General features: G+C 48.6%; 1 protein-coding gene across 2 annotated transcripts in view; it reads right to left on the bottom strand.

Moving 5' to 3' along the window:
- Positions 1 to 21853, bottom strand: part of dync1h1 (dynein, cytoplasmic 1, heavy chain 1) — a 52918-nt gene that overhangs the window by 26118 nt on the left and 4947 nt on the right. For both annotated transcript variants that reach the window (XM_039669402.2, XM_039669403.2), the window contains exons 6-41: positions 20845 to 21116; positions 20540 to 20767; positions 18326 to 19402; positions 17655 to 17834; positions 17403 to 17552; positions 17055 to 17201; positions 16845 to 16985; positions 16581 to 16757; positions 14504 to 14614; positions 14292 to 14411; positions 13978 to 14217; positions 13638 to 13793; positions 13241 to 13354; positions 13051 to 13161; positions 11918 to 12127; positions 11669 to 11815; positions 11398 to 11564; positions 11142 to 11315; positions 10495 to 10660; positions 8318 to 8506; positions 7738 to 7932; positions 7045 to 7327; positions 6506 to 6606; positions 5152 to 5311; positions 4691 to 4931; positions 4423 to 4606; positions 4119 to 4331; positions 3326 to 3564; positions 3000 to 3156; positions 2674 to 2901; positions 2253 to 2483; positions 1813 to 1953; positions 1511 to 1744; positions 1185 to 1391; positions 995 to 1116; positions 174 to 339 (exon numbers count right to left, since the gene is read on the bottom strand). In XM_039669402.2, the coding sequence (XP_039525336.1) occupies positions 174 to 339; positions 995 to 1116; positions 1185 to 1391; positions 1511 to 1744; positions 1813 to 1953; positions 2253 to 2483; positions 2674 to 2901; positions 3000 to 3156; positions 3326 to 3564; positions 4119 to 4331; positions 4423 to 4606; positions 4691 to 4931; positions 5152 to 5311; positions 6506 to 6606; positions 7045 to 7327; positions 7738 to 7932; positions 8318 to 8506; positions 10495 to 10660; positions 11142 to 11315; positions 11398 to 11564; positions 11669 to 11815; positions 11918 to 12127; positions 13051 to 13161; positions 13241 to 13354; positions 13638 to 13793; positions 13978 to 14217; positions 14292 to 14411; positions 14504 to 14614; positions 16581 to 16757; positions 16845 to 16985; positions 17055 to 17201; positions 17403 to 17552; positions 17655 to 17834; positions 18326 to 19402; positions 20540 to 20767; positions 20845 to 21116 (7379 nt within the window). The remainder of the gene's footprint in view (positions 1 to 173; positions 340 to 994; positions 1117 to 1184; positions 1392 to 1510; positions 1745 to 1812; positions 1954 to 2252; positions 2484 to 2673; positions 2902 to 2999; positions 3157 to 3325; positions 3565 to 4118; positions 4332 to 4422; positions 4607 to 4690; positions 4932 to 5151; positions 5312 to 6505; positions 6607 to 7044; positions 7328 to 7737; positions 7933 to 8317; positions 8507 to 10494; positions 10661 to 11141; positions 11316 to 11397; positions 11565 to 11668; positions 11816 to 11917; positions 12128 to 13050; positions 13162 to 13240; positions 13355 to 13637; positions 13794 to 13977; positions 14218 to 14291; positions 14412 to 14503; positions 14615 to 16580; positions 16758 to 16844; positions 16986 to 17054; positions 17202 to 17402; positions 17553 to 17654; positions 17835 to 18325; positions 19403 to 20539; positions 20768 to 20844; positions 21117 to 21853) is intronic.

Genomic DNA, 21853 nt, shown 5'->3' with positions numbered 1-21853 from the left:
GTGTGTGTATATTAAAGACTGTTTAACTCCGTCTCAGTTTGCTCTACTACACAAACCCTTCAGCAGCGTCACCACTTCCTCTGAGCAGAGACACAGACTCACAGCTCTTCACTGCAACAGCCAGAATAACGGTTCAGTTGGACTTGAGGGAATTCTGCCAGATCTGTGCAAACCTGAGACATGGTGTAGAACTCGACCATGGCGGCAGTGAGCGGCTCCGCGAAGGTCCTGAGGGACGGGATGAGCCTCAGCATGGCTCGGTTGAAGGTGCCGTAGATCTGGGTCAGCGAGGCCGGCCCGGGATAGTCCACGTACACCACCGGCACATGACGCAAAAACCTGCAGACAGCACGGGTAAAGGCCCGTTCACACCAAGAGCCATAACTTCACCGATAACTATATCTGCGCCCACACCGACGAACAGTAGCGGTCTGTTTATTCCAAGTCACACGGTTTCGAAGTGTGTCCAACATGTTTTTGCTGTTCTTATTGCACTTACAGGCTTTAACCAGCAGATGTCCTTAGCATGCTGTGCTTCGAGCGAAGCTAGCGTAATCAAGCTAATAATCTAACAGTGAGATTGGCTGACGGACTCAATATAGGGGAATAAAAACAACAAAGACACTGTTGTGGAAACCTGGCGTTCTGCTTCTCTTTATTCAGAGGCGGTGAACCACTGTTCTCCATATCCACTTTATTGGAAAGGGGAGGGCGGGCTCTGAGCCTCAGCGATCAACTTCAACACGATGTCGTCTACCATTTTAAATGCACGAGCCCTTAAAATTCGAGTGGATTCTGATTGGCTGTCAGTGTTTTATAGCTCAACAAAAGTGATCCCAACGAGATCATGTCTCTATCGTTACAGCTGTGGAGAACTGCTATTCTTCAACATGCAGAACAATTTTCAGAACTTTATCTTTATAGCTATCGTCCTTGGTGTGAGCGGGCATGATAAGCAGTGATGATGATGAAGATGATGATGATGGTGGTGGACCTGTAAGAGAGAGGCTTCCGGCCCGGGTCAGTGGGAGGATTACAGGCCCCGACGAACTGGATCCGCTCCAGCTTCACCCACGTCTGGTCTGAGGTGCGATAGAAGCCGCCGTGCTCCACCATCTGAACACAACACACACCGGTTACACACACACACACACACACCAGCGAGAGCCAAGCACAACACACACCTGTCTGATGAAGGAGATGACCCGCTGCGTGCCGTACTTGTCCATGTCGGGCAGGTTGATCTCGTCGCAGAACAGCACCAGCCACTTGCCCAGCTGCACCGGCGCCAGAACCACGCCGTTAGGAGTCCTGCGGTACTCGCAGTAGTGATCGAACGTCTTCAGCAGCAGCTCCGGGGTCGTGGCGCTCGAGAAGTTCAGGCCCACCACCTGGAGGTGGTGCACACACACATTACATGAGGAACACACACGAGTTACATTTACATTTTAATGAGCCCAAATAATATTTGTGAAAGCGCCCATATCCCTAGCCGAGGCGTGCCGCTCACCTCCATGTCGGGCAGGGCTCTCAGCGCGCTGAAGAGGGTCATGGTCTTGCCGGAGCCGGGCGGCCCACAGAGCACCAGCGGCTTGTGTTCGGCCAGCCACGTGTAGAGCAGCGCCTCGTGCCGCACCGTGTCCAGCGTGGGCACCACCACATCAGGGGACGCCACCTTATGGGTCTCCACCTCGATCTGGGGCACCTTCCCCTGCCACGACTGCCACTCGCCCGTGATGCACACCTGCGGAGCAGAGCAGCGTCAGCCTCACACACACACACACACACACACACACAGAGGAGGGTGCGCACCTCGTAGTCGATGATGGGCACGTTGGGCGCAGACGGCAGAGATACGGTGGTGATGCGGCGGATGTACTCCCCGAGCTCGGCCCTCATCTTCAGACGGCTGTCGCCCGAGAACGACCACAGCACTGCGTAGATCAGGTACTTCTGCACACGGGACAGTTAGCAGGCGTCACACACACACACACACACACACGAGCTGTGCGAAGACGGACACATCTACATCCATACATTTGAAACCAGTATAAACATGAATATCTATTGGTACAATATGCGTCACATGACTAAACTTACATCATCGTTTTTAAATACCTCACGGTTTCATTTCTAAAACCCCGTGTCAGTGTGGACAAATCAGAGAGAAATGCGCGTTTTCAAACGGAAATGTATTAGTGTGGACAAGGCCTGAGAGTGCCCCGTTCACACACACACACACACACACACACCTGCATGTACTTCTCCAGCTGGTCGACGGGCATGGGGAAGTCGGGGTGGTTGTTGTTGTAGAGCGCCACGTTGCGGCAGGCCTGATGTAGCATGGAGAACAGCGAGCTGAGCGAGCGCAGGCGGGTGAAGTCCATGATGTGCTCCATCTTAGAGGCGTGCTCCAGCGCTTTGATCACCAGCCCGGTGGAGGTGAAGTACGGCTGCAGGACCGCGGACGCGTCTCTCTGGATCTGCGGATCACACACACACACACACACACTGCATTTAGAGCCGACCCGCAGGACACTCAGCCGATGATGCTAACCCTGCCTGCAGTTATTTGTTATATCTTAGTTTTATTGATCCGATCTGTGTGTGATGTTAGCGCAGCGTCGGTGAGGCGGCCTCATCTCACACACACACTCTCGCTGCGAGCTGTACCTGCAGCATCGGTGAAGCGGCCTCGTCTCCCTCGTCCTCGGTGGCCTTCCTCATTCGCTGAGCCTCGTCCTCTCCCTCGTCCAATGGGATGCTCCGCAGACGAGCCAGGAAGTTGTTAAAGATCATGTCGGTGCTGAGAACGTCCTCGCTGAACCAGACCATCCCGCAGCGAGACACCGTGGCCAGCGTGGCGTACTTCAGGTCCTGCACCTCGAACATGATGCGCACCTGTGTGACGACATCATCATCATCATCATCACCCAGACTACAGTGCTGCATGATTTAGCCGTGATCTGTATAGGCGTGTTCGAGGTGTAGGGGCGTACGTTGGGCGGCAGGCTGAGGCGCTCTCCGTTGGGCAGGGTCAGCAGCTTGTTGTCGTCCAGCACAGAGTTCAGGTTCTCCACCCACTCGGGATCCACATCGCCGTCGAAGATGATCCACTGCCTCTTCTGCAGCTCTCCACGCACGTTATCAATGATCCTGCACACACACACACACACACACACACACACACACACACACACACACACACACACAGGTGAGCCCCTGGTGCGGCAGCTGAGGAGGCCGGTTTTGCTCTTATGGAGAATATTCAAAGCCGATGAACTCGTATAAACACGGGTTGGCCCTTGACCCCGGACACACTCACTTGCGGAGCACGTGTGTGAAGAGCCCGTCGGTCCACTCGCGCGTGTTGGGGTCCAGCGTGCCGTACAGGTGGTCTTTGCTGATGGCCTTGGGGTCGATGATGTGCGCCACGCCCTCCTGACCCTCGAGCCGCTCCAGGGCCTTCAGCAGAACCCTCCAGGCCATGGTCTTCCCGCTGCCCGACGGGCCCACCATCATCAGCCCGTGGTTGATCTGGGTGATCTGGTACAGCTGCAGGACCTGAGGGAGACATGGGGGATTCACTACAGCCGGCACACTAAAACGGAAATTTATAATACTCATCTAAACAAACCCTGTGCGTGTGTGTGTGTTCTAGTGGTGTGACAGACTACACATGATGCGAACCGTGAATTAAGTCTTTGACCACAAAAAATAACTACCACATCAAAAACTACTAGCCTAACCGATAAAGGTCAAGTCAGTAAAAAAATAACAAATAGTGAAATTACAGTATTCAGGAGCAGAAATTCATAATTGAGCCAAAATGTAAAATAACACTATTTGTTCACTGAAATTAAACATAGTTTCATCTTATCTCGCACTATGACCGTCGGTGAACTGAAGCGTTGTGTGGGAATTCCCGCTCAGCTTGCAGTTTCTGTGAACGTAAGCCCCGCCTACTTTGAATTAATCTCCGACTCAAACACTTTGACGAGCTGTTGTTGAACTGAGTTTTGCTAATATTTAAGAAAGAATTTCAGATTAAGCTTGTCAGCCATTTTGCCAGCCCTACTCCACACTGCCCTAGACACGCCTCCCATCAGCCATCTCACCTTCTCCACCCACATGCTCCCCACGTCGTCTCCGTCTCCGTACGTCAGGTACATCTCGGCGCAGACCTTCTTCAGCTCGTCGCGCAGCGCCGTCATCTCGCCGCGCATGTACTGGACGCCGGGGAACACGTCCGACAGCAGACTGAACAGCAGAGGGATGTCCTCCGCCACCAGCTTCGGCACCATCGTCTCACACACACTCTGGATCAGGATCTGCGGGTCGAGAGCACAAGGCCAGGTCAGAGGTCACAGGTTGGACTCACACACACACAGTAAAAACGGGTTTCCCCTCGGCTCATCTTACCTCCTGCTCCGGGAGGTTCTCCGCGATCTCGTTCTCGTCCACGACCTCGCCGCGCTCGCCCTTCTCCCGCTTGATCTTCTGGATGCGTTCCCGCTTGACGTTGCCGGCGCTGATCAGCACGCTCTTGAGCGCACGCAGGCCGAAGTCGTAGTGAGACTGAGACGACAGCTGCTCGTCACACAACCTGGAAGGAGAGCAGAGCGGGGTTACTACGAGCTCACAGCGGGTCAGGGTCAGGGTTAGGGTTAGGGGCGGCGGCGCTGCGTACTTGAAGAACGGCACGATCTTCTTGGCGAGGATCTCTGCGGTGCGGAAGCCCTGCGAGTACAGCATGACCTGCGCGATCAGCTGACGGTCCGGCTTGGTCATGGCCAGACTCCGGAACAGCTTCTTCAGGTTATCCGGCAGGTTGGAGCGTCCGGCGTACCCAGGGTTCATGGTGATGAAGATGGCCATGTCAGCACTCACCTTCACCTGTTTGTTCAGCAGCTCAGTGGTCACGGGCACACCTGGACACACACAAGAACAAATCTGAACACACACAAGACTTCAGATGACGCTAACGGTCTGGTTGTGTGTACTGCTGTCTTTGTTGTGTGTGTTACGTACTGTGGTTTTGTTGTGTGTGTCTCGTTGTGTGTGTCTGGTTGTGTGTGTGTGATACGTACTGTGGTTTTGTTGTACGTGTCAGGTTATGTGTGTGTGTGTGTGTGTGTGTGTGATACGTACTGCGGTCTCGGTTGGGGTTGATGTGCTCCCGCAGCGCCACCTGGATGTACTGCACCTGCTGGGAGACGGCGGACAGCATGCGCTCCTCCAGGCGGTTGAACTCGTCGAAGCAGCCCCAGGCTCCCACCTGACACAGGCCCACGAAGATGCGGCCCATCGCCTGCAAGAGCCCACAGTCAAGCACAGCGGGACACACACACACACACACACACACACAGTATAGGCCACGAGTGCTGGCGGAGCGGATACGGCACAAGATCATCAAGCACTTTAAAGGATTAGTTCACTTTTGAAAAAACTTTGGCTGATAATTTACTCGCCCCCGTGTCATCCAAGATGTCCATGTCTTTCTTTCCTCAGTCGAAAAGAAATTAAGGTTTTTGATGAAAACATTCCAGGGTTTTTCTCCATATAATGGACTTCAATGGGAACCGGATGGTTCAAGGTCCAAAAGACAGTTAATAACAGTTTCAGATGCAGCTTCAAATGTCTTTAAACGACACCAGACGATGAATAAGGGTCTTATCATGCGAAACGATCGGTTATTTCAAAACTTATTCCAAAAATGTAACTATTCTAAGGACAAATGCTAGCCTTGCTCTATTCTGTGAGGCGCGTTTGTAACGTCACGTAATACGTAATTACATTCAAAAGGTCACGGGCGACGTAGCCGGAAGTACAGAGTCAAAATCGTCCGACATCGTTGTTTTACCTTTTAATTCCTTTTTTGTAAACGGCGTTTGAGTTAGTTTTCACGTTCAACCTATGCGTTCAACTTGTAAACACTCTGACTCTGTACTTCCGGCTACGTCGCCGTGACCTTTTGAACGTAATTACGTATTACGTATTACGTGACGTTACAAACGCGCCTCACAGAATGGAGAAAGGCTAACATTTGTCCTTAGAAAAGTTACATTTTTGGAATAAGCATTTAAATAACCGATCGTTTCGCATGATAAGACCCTTATTCATCATCTGGTGTCGTTTAAAGACATTTGAAGCTGCATCTGAAACTGTTATTAACTCTCTTTTGGACCTTGAACCATCCGGTCCCCATTGAAGTCCATTATATGGAGAAAAATCCTGGAATGTTTTCATCAAAAACCTAAATTTCTTTTCGACTGAAGAAAGAAAGACATGGACATCTTGGATGACACGGGGGCGAGTAAATTATCAGCAAAAGTTTTTTCAAAAGTGAACTACTCCTTTAAAGGGCCCGTCTCTGTGTGTTTGTTTTCTAAAACTTTCCACGGCCTTGACATAGTTTCTCTCCGCACACACACACACACACACACACACACACACACTCCAGGACGGAGCACCCTGTGTGAGAGACGCTGTTACGGAGCCGTACCTGGAAGTCGAAGGTCTCGTCGCAGTTGAAGACCAGCACGAAGCGGCCCAGCTGGTGTCCGAGAGCCTTCACCGACTCCGTCTTCCCCGTGCCGGCAGGACCTGCAACACACGGCTCGCGGTTACACACACACTCGCGCTTCTGAAGGTTACACACAGATGATCACGTCTTGCAACATCTTTCATAGCTTGCGTTGTGGAAGCCGTTTTAAAGCTTGCGTTCTCGAGCCCAAAAGACTCTAGCGTGCGAGTGAGCGGCTGGAACACATTAAGAGTTTCCTGTCAGAGCGCCGTCGTGTTAGCGGCCGCAAAGGTAATAACTAACGATCTCTGTGACGTCAGAACTAACTTTATCTGGACAGTAACTTTATTCTAGATCTGCTGTAAACACTCTCTGTGACTGTAATCTCCTGTTCTCACTGTAAAGCTGCTGTGAACTCTAGAGTGTTAAAGCGCTGGATAGATGAAGGAGACTGACGTCAGCACTGCACACATATATTCAACGAGCGCATCATCAGTGTGGTGTGGATGGAGACGCACCGAAGGGCGAGCCCCCGAGCCGGGCCTCCAGCGCCTGCGTCATGGTCAGGTAGCAGCGGTCGGTCAGCGGCGTCTGCACCAGCTTGTCCTGCACGCCCAGGTACTCGAAGCCGTAGTTGAACTTGGCGTTGGCCATCTGGATGGAGAGCTGCTGCAGGACGTCCGTCTGCTTGGGGTCGAAGTAGAAGCGCATCTGACTCAGCCACTCGAACGACTTCGGGTTGTCCACCTTGTTCCTGATCAGAGCTCTGGTGACGTCTCTCTGGTGCACCAGCTCCGTGATCTGGGAACGACAGGTTAGCTTTCAGTGCCCAACGTCGGAAAACACAAGTCACAGCTAGGGGCGTCAATACATCAGTCACAAACTATCGCAGCAATATGTTCATCCCAAATATAAATGACTGAGTAGAGTATTCATGGTCTGAGTTTTAGTGTCAGTACTCGATTAAACTACTAAATGTTGAATATAATCCATAATAACGCGATTCATTTACACACACAATGTTAATATCAAATTTAGCATTTTAATCAACAGTACATTTTTTGTGAACCTTTAATCATGTCTGGGAGGTTCGCATTAATATGGTCTCGTGAGGTCAGTGTCGTGAGATGAGGGAATCCTTACATATCTAGTTACAGCAGATCTCCATTACTTTAACACACACACACACACACACACACACACTCACTCACCAGATGCTCCAGCTTCCTCCTGCGTAGCGGCGGCTGCTCCATCAGGACGGTGTCCGCTAGCAGGTTTAGCGTCGCCTCCACGTTCACTAGCACGGCCTGAAGCGGATCCATGTTGTCTCCGCCGCCGATCGTGGTCAGCGCGTTCTCCACGTTCTCGGACCAGTCGATCTGGGTCGACAGGACCACCAGCTGGGCCTGAACACAGCGGAGGAGGGGTTTAGAGGTCATGTGACGCGTGCACACGCCGGCCACGTCTCAGGCTGCGTTCAGTCAGTCCGAATCCGATTTTTGCGCACATCCGATTGAAATCAGATCAGAATTGGCTAATGTGAACAGCAAAGCAAATCTGGAAACCCATTTCAGTCACATGTCAAAAAATCCCCCCCGATCTGAAGCTTGAGACAAACACACATAACCCGATCACATGATCAACTGAATTCAGTCCGATCGAAACAGAAGTCGCGCATGTAAGCGTAGCCAGTGTGGACGTCAATTTCTGATCAGATTCGGATTAAACTAATTATGGAACGCGGACTGACAGTGTGAATGCACTATTAGAGGTCATGTGATGCGAGCTCACCTGGTATCGGTCGATCCAGTGCAGGTATGTGCTCAGGTCGATGCCGCTGCCCTTGTTGAAGGCGCCTACCTCCGTCACGGACTCGGCTAGCAGCTTGGCTAGCGTCACGCGCATCTCGCGCTCCACCAGCGTCAGCCACTCGTTGATCTTCGGATGCTCCGTGATGGACACCGGCGTCTTGTAGAACACCTGAACACAGCAAAACACAACACACAGAACTGAACACACCTCACTGGGCCTGAACTGAGCTGAGCAACGGTTTATTACTGTGAAGCTGTGTTACTCATCCTTCCCTCGGGTCATTTAGACCCCAAACTGACCCCAGGACTTTTGTTGCACTTGAACCACGAATACACACTAAATTGTGGAGTTTTGTTAGCCTGGTTCTACCAGACTCTCGTACATACATTTCATTTGTACAGAGAGTCTGGCCTCCCTCAATTGAGAAACGTTTCCTTCCTTGTAGGCGGGTTCACTATTAAAGTTCAAATCTATTGGATCTGCCCAGGGTCACTCACGATCTGCCATAGCCAATCGCTAATGTGTGGTCGTGAGTGACGTATGTCATGCGCCGAAACGGCTGGAACTCCGAATGATCAGAGGATTAAATTTACAATAGGATTTCAGTCAACGAGAGCTGCAGGTTTTGTTAATCTAGGAACAATTATTAATTCGAAATGTATATTTGACATGAAGGACAGTGATTATTCAGTCAATGCTGTAAGTTACAGTGAATGATCAGTCTGTCTGCAGATGTGTAATAAACAACAATTTTTCATATTACGTATTTTTGTTTCTTAATTACCTTAATTATGGTCTTCAAAGTATGTGTTTGTACATTTTTATATGGCATTTAGTTTTTTTTTTTTTATTAAAACAAATTAACCATTGACATCTAAAACTGAAAATCAAATATAGTCTCCAAAGTATGGGTTTTCAAATTTTTATTTATGACAATTTTTTTTTTTAAATCACAACCAATTTGTATGATTTACAACATGTAAAACTGACACACCAACCTCCTGTACGAGTGCCCAAAGGGGCTCAAAATGTTCTATTCATCACAAGAATCAGTAAATTTACTGTTGGGAATCTGAGCGACTGACACATGACTCCTGAGCGGATCTTCAACAATAGTTTAGCAGCCAGGACTCGGGGCTTCCGAACACCGCGAACACCAGGCTAAAGTCCAAAATGTCACGGTCATTGTGCACGAGCTGCCCAGCACAAACTTCCAACCTTTCTGCCTCCTTCACTTGGTCCTCCGTTGTGCAACAAGAGGTGAGACGACAACAATCCGGCTTTAAATTCTGTATATTCGGCAGTTTCTTTTCCAGCCATGGACCGAATAGCTTTTCTCACGTCTTTCTCCGCTGCCATTACTGCACTCAAACTGACGCACTACATCAACGTCATCGTTCTCAGCCACTCCCTCTATTCGCTGATTGGTCCTACAAAAAATAGATTTCTGGAAACCTAAGGATATGGAGCGGTCCCAGACGCAGTACTGAAGGAAAATGAAATTGAGCGGAAGTGCGTAGGCGGGCGCAGCCAGGCTAGAGTTTTGTGGTTGAAGAAAATAAAATAAAAAACCTTCCCTCTTGGGTCAAATTAAGCCCCTTAGGAATGAATGGAATGCGAGGAATGCTTCAGTTCACACAGAAAAACATAGAAATACTCAAAACTTTACTAAATAAATTATTTTGTAATGTGTACATGTGTCTGAAAGCACACAGAAGAGCTAGCTTTAGGACCCAGCGGAACGGCTCATGCTCCAGAGATATCAGCCCATCTGGAGTCATCAGATCATGTGTTATTTCCTACAAGAGGTCAAAGACTCCCGATGTAAGATATTTAGAGCTGGAATAAAAGGGCTATACATTAAATAATCTTATTTTTACGTACGTAAAACGTAAAGTAAACAAGGATTGTGCTTAAATTTCTATTTATTATTTCTTGGTCAAATCTAGTAATTTAAAAAGGTAAAAAAATAAATAAATGAAAAGTTTTCTGAAAAACAAAAAAGTAAGTATAATTTTCGGGCTTCAAGTCATCTTGGCAGCGAGGAGAAGATGTGATAGAGTGTGAGGGAAGGATGAGGGTTGGGCGATCGGCACTGAATAAAGCCGTATATAAGGAGGTGTGTGTGTGTGTGTGTGTGTGTGTGTGAGCCGTACCTCCTCCCCCTCGCGGGACGAGATGCCCAGGACCTCAGTGCTGTCCTCGTTCAGCAGGATGCTGGACACGCCTGCAAACATCTTCTTGAAGTGCTTCTGCAGTTTGGCCACATTCTTGCTGTTGCCAATGATCTCCAGCAGATCCTCGTCGCCCACGAAGTAGAACCTGCAGGAAGAGCAGCGAGTCTAGCACATGACGAGCGACACCACCAACGTCTGGCAGAGCAGTAACTGCTAATGTACACACTTCTGAACGCAGTTTAACCGGCTAACCCTTCCTAACATCACCGTAACTAGTGTTCACTGCGTCAGTGGCCTTCACTCCTGCGTCTAATCTCCTCACGTATTTATCATTAGCCGACCTATCCTGTGTTTGCTTAGTTAGGGTGACGAGAAGTCGGGAGAACCTTTCTAGGGACGAGTTTTGCTTTTGTAATCATTTGTGTTTAGATTTAAATCGGCCAATCTATCGTTATCAGCATTCAGATATAAAGAATTATCGGCATTGGCCAAAATATCAATATGGGTGCGTCCCTAACGTTCCCTCAGTGTCCACAAAATGAACACCATCAAAACTAAAAGGAACTATCAACTGTTCTCTTCTGGATTTCATTCCCATGATCCCTCATGTCTAATGTGTGGCTGACCTGGGGAACGACGAGCGCTCCCTCTCCAGATATTCTCCCAGTGCCTTCTGGATCTTCCCCAGCAGATCGGCCAGTCTCTCCAGTGACCTCTGAACCCCCTGGATGTTCAGGACGTCCATGACCAGAGGAGACTTGGTCACCTTCTTCATCAGAGCCAGGAACTCGGTGCTGATGCTGTAAAGCACACGGGTCACATGTTCAGTCCACAGCCCGAGAGCAGCAGCACAGCAGTTTGTGCATGTGTTTGACCTCTGACCTCTGGAAGCGCTGGGTCTCCACGGGGAGCAGGTGCTTGATGTCTGCGCTGCCGGTGAAGATGCCCTCCAGGTAAACCCAGCGGCGCTGCACGTCGATCCACACGTCGAACAGCGCCATGATGCGGTTCAGCTTGTCCTCCCAGCTCAGAGCGTCTTCCTCGAACACCTGCGGACCAACCGTTTCATGATTAGATTTGATCATGGGAAACTATACCGAGTTGAAATAAGGATTGGGAAAGATGGCCTCCCGACGGAGAGGAAGTGAGTCACCTTGTAGTACGGGGAGAGCTTCATGGCAGACACGCTGTTGATGTGCTCCTTGACCCGGTTGAACAGATCGTCCCATCCGCGGATCAGACGACACTTGTTCTGATAGTTGACCAGATCGAGCTCGTACGAGTTCCACACTTCACGGATCTGCAGGACACAGGAAGCAGCGCTTGAACACAGCGTTGGGGATCTCATTACAAGTATTGCAGAGGGGCGTGTGTGTGTGTGTGTGTGTGTGTGTGTGAGCACCTGCTTGAGGAACTCCTCGAGGGCCATCTCCCCCTGGGCCACCAGCAGCACGTCCTTCACCACCATCTCGTTCTTCTGCAGGTCCACGTCCCAGATCTGGCCCAGACTCAGCTCCGACAGAACCCAGTTCACATGCAGACGCTTCATCAGCTGCTTCCAGTGCCGGTCCTTCAGCGCCTCCGACTTCAGCTCGATCACCAGCATGTTCACCTGAGACCCAGAGGTCATGGGAGAAATACAGCTTTAGATCAATTCATCCGAAACAGAGTCTGTCAAACACACACTAGTGACCCCTGCTGGTCAGAACACACACCAGTGACCCCTGCTGGTCAGAACACACACACACCAGTGACCCCTGCTGGTCAGAACACACACCAGTGACCCCTGCTGGTCAGAACACAGCCAAACAGTGCAAAATGTGTTTATGTTTTTAAGTTTTAATTTATCCCATTATAAAGTGTTTATAATGAGTAAATTAAAAATTGGGTTAATAGGTTAAGTTGGGTTAATCAGCCCAATAATAGACCAATAACTACAACTCTTTCTTTTATTGTACGTTAAAACGTTATAAGACTGAGCCGCGATCGGGTATAAATCATAGAAACTGGTTCAGTGGTTCACAGAGATCATCTCCCCCAAGTGGACCACTCGAAATGAGCAAAACGCTTAGAAACCATAGAGACGCAACAAAGCCTAGTTTCCTGAAATCATGTGACTGTGACAGTTTGAAACTCGCTCCAAATCGATGCAAAGGGTTAGGGAACTAGGGATGGGCAACGATTAATCGCATCCAAAATAAAAGTTTGTGTTTACATGATATATGTGTGTGTAGTGTGTATAATTAATTTGTATATATACCCACACATGTATGTATATATTTTATATATATATTTATTCACAATTAATATTACATATAAATATAAATATTTGATATAATAATAACACATTTTTCTTAAATATGTACATGCATGTGTGAGTTTTTATATATACAAATTAATTATACACACTACACACACATATATTATGTAAACACAAACTTTTATTTTGGATGCGATTAATCGTTGCCCATCCCTAGTTGGAAGCAGTGTTAGCTCACTAGCATGAGCGTCTGCTAGCGTGCAGAAGCGGCTCACCTTCATGTAGCCCTTGAGCAGCCGCTGCACGTACTCGTACGAGGCGTACTGGCGCAGGCGCGCGGGGAAGTTCTTCAGCTGGTTCAGGAGCCCGTCCAGATTCTGCCGCAGCTGTGGGGAGCGAGAACACGAGTCAGTGAAGCTAACCCTCGACACGCGCGTGAGTCGAGACGACGAGAGCGCGGCTAACCTTGCGCGGCTGCACCGAGACCCACGGCTGCTCCTTCATCTGGTCGATCTGCTCCCACACCTTCGACAGCTCCGACCACACGCCCTTCAGATCCTGCAGCTCCTCCAGAGCCACCTGACACACACACACACACACACACACACACACACACGTTAGCAGACGCAACGAGGCACACATAACATCTCACAATGACGGGAGAAAAAAATAAACTAAAATACAATATTAAGCTAATTGGAAATACATGTGACACTACAGGCAAAATCACAGTTTTCATGCATTGGTCATTTTCTCTCAGACTAGAAGGAAAGCAAGTGTTTGTTATTACATCGATTAGCGCCTGTAAATCGCCATCTTTAAAGGCGGTGAGCGAGGTCTCCACACACACACACACACACACCTGCACTCGCTCCTCGCTGCTGCTCAGCAGGCCCGTGTCCGTCAGCTCCAGCGCCTCCTTGGCCTTCGCACAGTTCTCACGGTCATCTTTCAGACGCCCAAACTTGCCCTCGTAGATGGTGAGCGACTGCAGCGCCTCCTCTGGACGCAGACTGCCCTGCAGAGACACACACACACACACACTCAGAGGACATCTGAACACCTGAAACACACACACCTTCACCTGCCCTGAGACACACACACTCAGAGGACACCTGAACACCTGACACACACACACACACACACACACACACACACTCAGAGGACACCTGAACACCTGACACACACACACACATACGTACCCCCACTGGTTTGGTCTTCTCCCAGTCGGACAGCAGGTCGGTGGTGCGGTTCTCCACCGCTCGGTCCTCCTGCACGATCTTCATCTGGAGGTTGGCCACCTGCTGCTGGATGGCGGTGTCTTTGCGCTTCATGATGTCACTGAAGGCGCCCCACTCGCCCTCGATGTTGTCGATGTAGAGCCACGAGGGCGGGAACTGGAAGCGCTGCTTCTCCAGCAGACGCTGGCCGTTGCGGAACACCTGTGGACCAGAGGCTTCATGACATCACAACACCACAGAACCGCGCGCGCGCACGAGCCGGCCGCTGTACTCACGTCCACTTGCTTCTCGAACTGCTTGATCTTGCGTTTGAGCGTCTGCACGTACGTGATGAAGGTCACGGCGTCGGAGGTGCTGGCCGTGTCCACCGAATGCTGCTCCAGTTCTTGACGAGACTGGAAGAGCGTAGAACACATCAGACACACTCACTTCAGCACACACACACACACACACGGCGTATCCCATGAGGCAGAGCACACACACACACCTTGGAGATCTGAGAGTGGAAGTCCTGCATGTTGTTGCCCAGCATCTGCCCGAACTTGCTGAGCACCTCCTTATGCCACGAGTCGTACTTCAGGTTCACCTTCGACTGGACCTGCACCACACGTCACAACACACACTCTCAGACGGACCACACTTGTTTTATAATATCAGCTTGCTTTCCATGAAGAGTAACTGGCTGTTACCTTTATAAGGAGTAACACAATATTGTAACACATTAAAACATAATTACTATTTAGGAAGTAACAGTTCCTTTTTATGGATAGTAATGTTACAGTACCAAGTGACACTTTTTATGAAGTAACAATATTGTAACATTACTTTCCATAAAAAGTAACTAATCGTTTGAATTTTAAAGAGTAACACAATACTTTCCATAAAAAGTAACATATTTGTAACAAAAGTAAAATAATTTGAATCTTTTAATGAAATAACTATTGTAACGCATTACTTTGCACAGAAAAGTAATGTAATTAGGTACTTTTTGTGAAGTAACAATATTGTAACTAGGGCTGTCAACTTTAGTCGTTTAGTCGACTAATCGGTCGATGCCGTCGTGGTCGACTGACATTCTTATTGGTCGACCAGTTGCATTTTTTTTTTTTTTTTTACCAATAGAAGGAATTTTTCAATGACTTACTCCTTGATATTTATTCATTTATAATCAGTTATTTATTACTGTATTCTAAATATAATTAGCCTATGTTTTGTCCCCAACTTTAAAATGCTTTAATTTAGGCTATTTTTGTAACTGCGCCACAGTTTAGCGCACACACATAATACACTCGGGAACCGCACCTGTGGCTGGCTGCGCTGCTGCTCGCGCTCGGTAAGGGATGCTGTATTCATTCTGTTAGAACGCTGCTTGTTTTGGCTTTAGTCGACAAAATGTCCAGGAAATATAAATCTTTTGTCTGGCTGCATTTTAAAACAAAGACGACAAGACTGTGGAGGGAGGCGATCGCGTTGCCATTATGAGCGCGCAAGTCGCGCGCCTACATTTAAAATCGAACTTGAGCGCGCAAAAGACGTGAGCAGCCTTTTAACGGCTATATCATGCTGACTCAATAGATTGTGTTTTCTTAATGTTTTCGTTTTTATTTGTACACTTGACGCATTTGAAAATAGCCTAAATAATGCAACAAAACGAAAATAAACCTATACGCGGTACAGCCTATTATAGGATTGTTTTTAAGTTATTTGTTTTTTTTTGAGTGTTGTTTAAAACGCCTTGATCGTCAGGACTAAAGTTAACCCATAGCTTTGAAAGTAAAGAAGAATATAAAGCCTGTATAAACGAGAGCTTTTGTTGGGATTTTTCATTATGTGGCAGATAGCAGTTATATTTTTTGCAGGGTGTGGTGTGGTCAGGTGCGCGATTGGGACTGTACTATAGACCGAGGACACAGCTCTTCACTTTTTGCAGTTAAAAAATCACTTAATTTTCAAAGAATTATATTATTATTATAGTTTTATTTATTTGTGATGTTTTTTCGTTGTTGTTTTATAAATGCTCAATGACAATTGTTTAAAAAATGTTTAATCAAAATATCACGTTTTTTTTTTTTTTTTTTTTTTAGTCGACTAATCGTCGAGCAGGACTCGACTTTGGTCGACTAAGGATTTCTTTGGTTGAATACAGCCCTAATTGTAAAATTACTTCCTATAAAAAGTTAGTTGTTACCATTTTAAGGAGTAACAAAATTGTAGCATTACTTTCCATAAAAAGTAACTCAGTAACAAAATGTGTTACTTTTTTATGAAATAGCTCACAATTGTAACGCATTAATTTGCCTAAAATGTAATGAGTTACAATTTTGAGTTATTTCGTACAAAAAACAACAAATTATGTTACTGAGTAACTTTTTATGGAAAGTAAATGTTAGAATATTGAGTTACTTCATTAAAATGAATTCATTGCATTACTTTTTAGGCAAAGTAATGAGTTACAATATTAATGCAATTAGTAATAATTTTGATCAAGTAACTCAATTTACTAACATCGCTTTCCATAAAAAGGACCGTAACGAGCACTGCTAGTTCACGGAGCGACCTCTGACCTTGCCGTAGTCGATGATGACCGGCCCGAACTCTTTCCTGGTTTCGGCGTTGTCGAACGTGCCTCGAGCTTTGCGGATCTGCACCAGCAGCGCCTGCCACTTGTTGAGGTCTTCCCCCAGACGGTTGTAGATGTTCTCGGGCTGCATGTCCCACAGACACTGGTACTGCAGCCACACCTGAGGACAGAGCAGCGTCACTCACTGTACGGGACACACACACACACACACACACACACACTCGCCGCTTCACGGGGAGGACGCTACCTTGACGTACTGCTCCACCTCGGAGACGTTCTCCTTCACGGCATTGTACGCCTCCTCCAGGGCGGACGGGCCGTCGGGCATCCTGGTCAGCGCGTTCCTGTAGAACTTCTCCTCTTCGGATAGCTCGTAGTGAACTCCGACCTGTTTAAAGAGCCGACATTAGCGCAGGTGCGGGGCACTGACAGCGGACGCAGAGCTAACCACACACACCTGATATCTCTGACTCTGGATTCTGGGTAGAGACAGAATGACCATCTTCCAAGCGAACATCTCCTGGTACAGCCTGTAGCGGCAGTCCTCGATCGGCGGGTTCAGGTAGATGACCTGGTTTGTGATCCTCAATTCATGGATGACGTTCTGTTGGACGGAGAAAAGAGTTCAGTGAAGTTAGGACACATCCGTGTAGTTGATTAATGTTATATCTGACTGCACTTGATCTGAATAATGACAGAAACCTTGATAGAATTAGCATGATTGACTGATAATTTCCTGCGTCTTACTGTGAAATGCTCTGCGCTATAGAAATAAAGCGGACTGGACTGGATGAAGGACGCTTGCCTTAATCTTGGGGTCTCCTCCCGGCTTGTGGCTGAGCTGCGGCGCCTCCGTGTCCATGTCCACATCCGCCTTGTCCTCCATCTGTCCCCGCAGGACCTGCGTCCAGGCCTTGAGCCCCGCCTGCAGCCGCACCCCCAGGATACGCTCGATCTGCCGAACACACGTCACACAGGTAATGCAATCAGCTCATTTTAATGCAGTAGCGATATTGTAAGGTGTTATTCTCCACAAGTGTGCTGAGGAGTGGCTGACCTCGATGTCCAGCTTGTTGACCCAGATGGGCAGATTGGAGTATGAGTGCAGGTTCAGGTCATCGACGGCCTTCTGGATGCGGTTCAGGATCTCCGTGAACATCTTATGCTCGTACATGCAGGTTTCAAGCGAGCGCACCTCCAGATCAATCTTCTCCTCCAGCAGAAGGAGATCGTCCACCTGAGAGGGAAATACCCACAAGTCAACATGTCACTCACGTCTGTTCATGCAGCATTTACACTGCCAAGCGGAGGAAGGACACACGACTGTATTCATTTCTCTTAAACTCCATCATGAGCGCAAGCGTTCTCCTCTCGGGCACTGAAGTAATAATAATGGAGGCTCAATCGGTGTAAACGGTACTATATAAGATATTAGTTTCACCTTTTAAGTTGAATTACTGAAATAAATTAACTTTAGCACGATATCCTAATTTTTCGGGTTTCACCTGTATATATTTTTTTAAATGAACATGTGAAAAAAAATCCAAACCTTTTCAGGCATAATCTTACTAAAGTCCTTCTACGAGCGTCACACACACAGGACAGTCAATCATACGCTGAACAGAGAGGGGAATCTCACAAAGAGTACATGCACGGAGTCGAGTCTTCACCTTTGAGCCAAAAAGCACGAGTCGAACGTGCGACCTACGACCTCTGGATCAGACGTACCTTTTCCTGGAAGTTGAAGACGGTCTCGGCCAGCCGCTGCACGTACGGGTCGAGCTTGTAGGACTCCCAGACGAGCGAGATGCCCTCGGTGACGAGCGCCTGCACCTCCTTCTTCAGGCCGGCCACGAGCAGCGAGATGGAGGTGCGCTCCTCCACCTTCTCACAGGTGCGCTCGTACGTGCGCACGCTCTCGATGAGCGAGATGGCGAACGGGTACAGCTGGTTGGCCTGATGGGCCTTGTTGACGATGGCTAGCGGCACGCGGAAGCTCAGCCACTTCAGGTTGCGCACCTCCTTGGAGAGCGTGATGATCTCGGGCAGGAAGTTGACCTTGAGCTTGAGCACGGTGCCGGTGCGCCCGCGTGCGCGCGTGTTCTCGATGGTGAAGATGCGGCCCGACACGCCCAGGTTGCGCTGCTGCACCTTGCGGGCCCAGTCGTCGAAGATCTCCTGCGTGTTGAGCTTAGCGCGGAAGCTGTCGCCGTCCTGCTTGAGCTTCAGGCCCTCCACGTGGTTCTCCCAGCCCTTGCCGAGCACGTCCTCCACGCGCTTCATGTAGGCCGTGAGCTGCCGGTCGATCTGCTTGGCCCAGATGATGGAGCCGGAGACGGGCGGCAGGTCGCGCACGTGGCTCATCTTGCAGGACTGGCTCTGAGGATACTGCACCTTGAACTTGTCGTGCAGGGACTCGATGTCGTCTTTGACGCGCTGGATGAGCTGCGTCTGGTACTCGCGGATGGCTCCGCGGATGTGCGGCCGCACGAACAGGGCGTTGAAGCGGGAGAATATGCGGAACATCTCGTTGGCGTTCTTGGCGGTGCCCAGCTGGTCGCGCAGGCGGGCCGTGATGCGCGTCTCCACGCGGTCGATGCGCTCGTCGTAGCGCTTCATGGCCGCCTCCCACGCCTCCATGCCCTCCTTCGACACGTCCAGGCCGTCCACCTCCTTCACGTTCTCATACGCCAGATTGACCTCCTCGATGGCGTTGGCGTCCGCAGCGTCGAACAGAACCTCGGCCACCTTCAGATCGGCCGGCTCGGCGGCCTCTCCCTGGGCATGCTGGGACACGGCGGACACCTGCAAAGACAAGCGCAGGCAAAGTCATGCGCAAGTCCACAATCGAGGGCTGGGCGATGACACAACCTTTCGATTCGATTACGATTCAACTCGAGGTCGATTCGTTTTCACACACACACACTCCTCCCATCATCAGTGTATGGGCTATAGTTGAGTAAATGGTGATAAATGTGAGCAGAACTCAGTGTTTGATATGTGACTGGTTTTGTCCTTCTGTTGGACTCTCACACATGAATTATGTTGAATATCTGTCAGCTGTTCAATTGAACGACACAATTAGAGAATACCAGTTTAGCTCAACCAGTGACCAAGCAATGCGAATGTTGTTCAGTGTGTGTGTAAAAAGAGCAGAAAACACACTTCGGCAGAACATCATCAGCTCACAGTGGAGGAGTCATGTTTGCTCACAAGTTACAAATATTTGCTGGTAGTTACAAATAAAATATCAAAAATAATATCTGTGTCTGAATACATAAACATTTAAAATGTTGGAGAACATTAAAAATTGTGCATATATTTAGCCGGTAGCTTTTTCAGCTGACTAACGAGATTATGATCTATGAATAAATGGTAAATGTGATGTTACGCGACATTGTTCTCCGAAACACTGATTTAGTGATTACATTAAACATGACACGGGTTTGATGCTCACTCGTGTTCATCTGTTGATTGGTGAATTTCGTAGTAAAATGGACATAACTTGAAATCTGAGACTTTGTTTCAAATCAAGTGTTAAAAGCCCGTAGCTCTTGCTATTGATTGGATGGGGGGCACTGCTATGTCCCGCTCATTCGTCAACTGAAAACAGGACAGATCAATCGATTCTGGGCTTTTAAGAAAATCGATATCGGTTCGTAAAAATGAGAATCGATTAAAATCGAGAAATCAATATTTTTTACCCTAACCCTAAAGAGTAGCAAGTGCCAGTAACAACATGGCGGATGTAGCACACTTGAATTTCATTAATTATACCCATATTCGCACGATATAACGTTAACTTGTTTTAACATTCAGAAAGAAAATTAAAATTTGTCACATTATTAGCTTTTATCATTTAAAGAAACCTGCACCGAACGGGTCGCTGTGAACTCGCACGGTCACGTCCTCATTGGCTCGTGTGAACAGCGGGTGGCGCACCTGAGGCCGCAGCACGCGCACGATGACGGCCCGCAGCTGCTCGTGCTGGCGCCGGAAGCGCCTCATGTGGTCCAGCCGGGCCTGCAGCTTGCGGTGCGCGGGACTCAGACGCCACACCATCTTCAGGTTCTCCTCCCGCTTCCTCTTCACGATGTCCCTCAGCAGCACCTGCAGCTTCTCGTACTCGTCCTCCCACGTCTGGAACACCTCGAAGCACGCCACCATCACCTGTGGACGAGAGGAGCGTGAGCGGGCCTGCGGGAGACGGTACCGCTCTCACCGTGACCTAAAGAGGCGGCGCGCACCTTCTCGAACTCCTCGTAGGCCACGTGCATGAGCTTGCGTGTGCCCAGCACCTTCAGCAGCTGCGAGCTCAGGTCCCGCGAGATGGCCTCCACCAGACGCAGCGCTCGCTGGATCGGGTACTTGGTGTTTCGGATCTTGCGGAGGTGAGTGAAGATGGCCACCAGCGCCTGCCGGATCTTGTCCAGCTCGGTGGCCGACAGCAGGTCGTTGAGGGGGAAGTCCTTCATCAGCGGGTTGTAATCGTTCACCGTCTCCACAGCCTGCTTTAGTCCTGAGACACACACACACACACACACACGTTAGAGACAAGCAGCAAGGAATGGAGTATTCTACCGATTATTTAAAGGGTACATATCATGCTTTAAATCATTCATTTTTACATATAAATCATACCGTTGTGGTCTATATAAAACATAACTGCAATGCTTGGGTCTGAATTCCTCATTATTATAGCTCCACAGGCCCCTTTTCTGATGTGCGTCTGTGAGCGACTCGTTTCAAAGTGGCCCCTTTAAATAAAGAGGAGATGCATCACACCCCGCCCGCTCTCCAGGTCCATGAGTTCACGGTCGGTCCAACTCCACACGTTCGGCCATTATTGTAGTTTGATTAGAGATATACGATTATATACGATACCTTCAAAGAACATTTTTATTCACACGTTAATAAAATGTCAACAACAGAAGACTTGTCCATCAAGCCTTACATATTCGAGCCAGAGCGAGCGAGTCGATGAAGACGACGACGAACCTGCAGAACAACCTCTTCATGTATTGGTATGCGAGTTAACTGTTTTGTGTTATTAGTGAAAGTCGACTATTTCTCTTGTTAAAACAAGCACACTGACAAGATAAATGACTACGGTCTAATCTTACCACAAACAATCTGTATTGATAATATGATACGTTTAGAAAAGCAGCTAAATGAGCATTGATGAAACTCAAGAACAATAATACTGCAGACGTGTAACGTTACTTCAAAACAAAAACAAAGAAAGACAAAGGTACT

The sequence above is a fragment of the Pimephales promelas genome, chromosome 15 (assembly GCF_988280905.1).
Source record: "Pimephales promelas chromosome 15, fPimPro1.hap1.1, whole genome shotgun sequence".
Lineage (NCBI taxonomy): Eukaryota > Metazoa > Chordata > Actinopteri > Cypriniformes > Leuciscidae > Pimephales > Pimephales promelas.
This window is presented reverse-complemented; position numbering and strand designations above follow the sequence as displayed.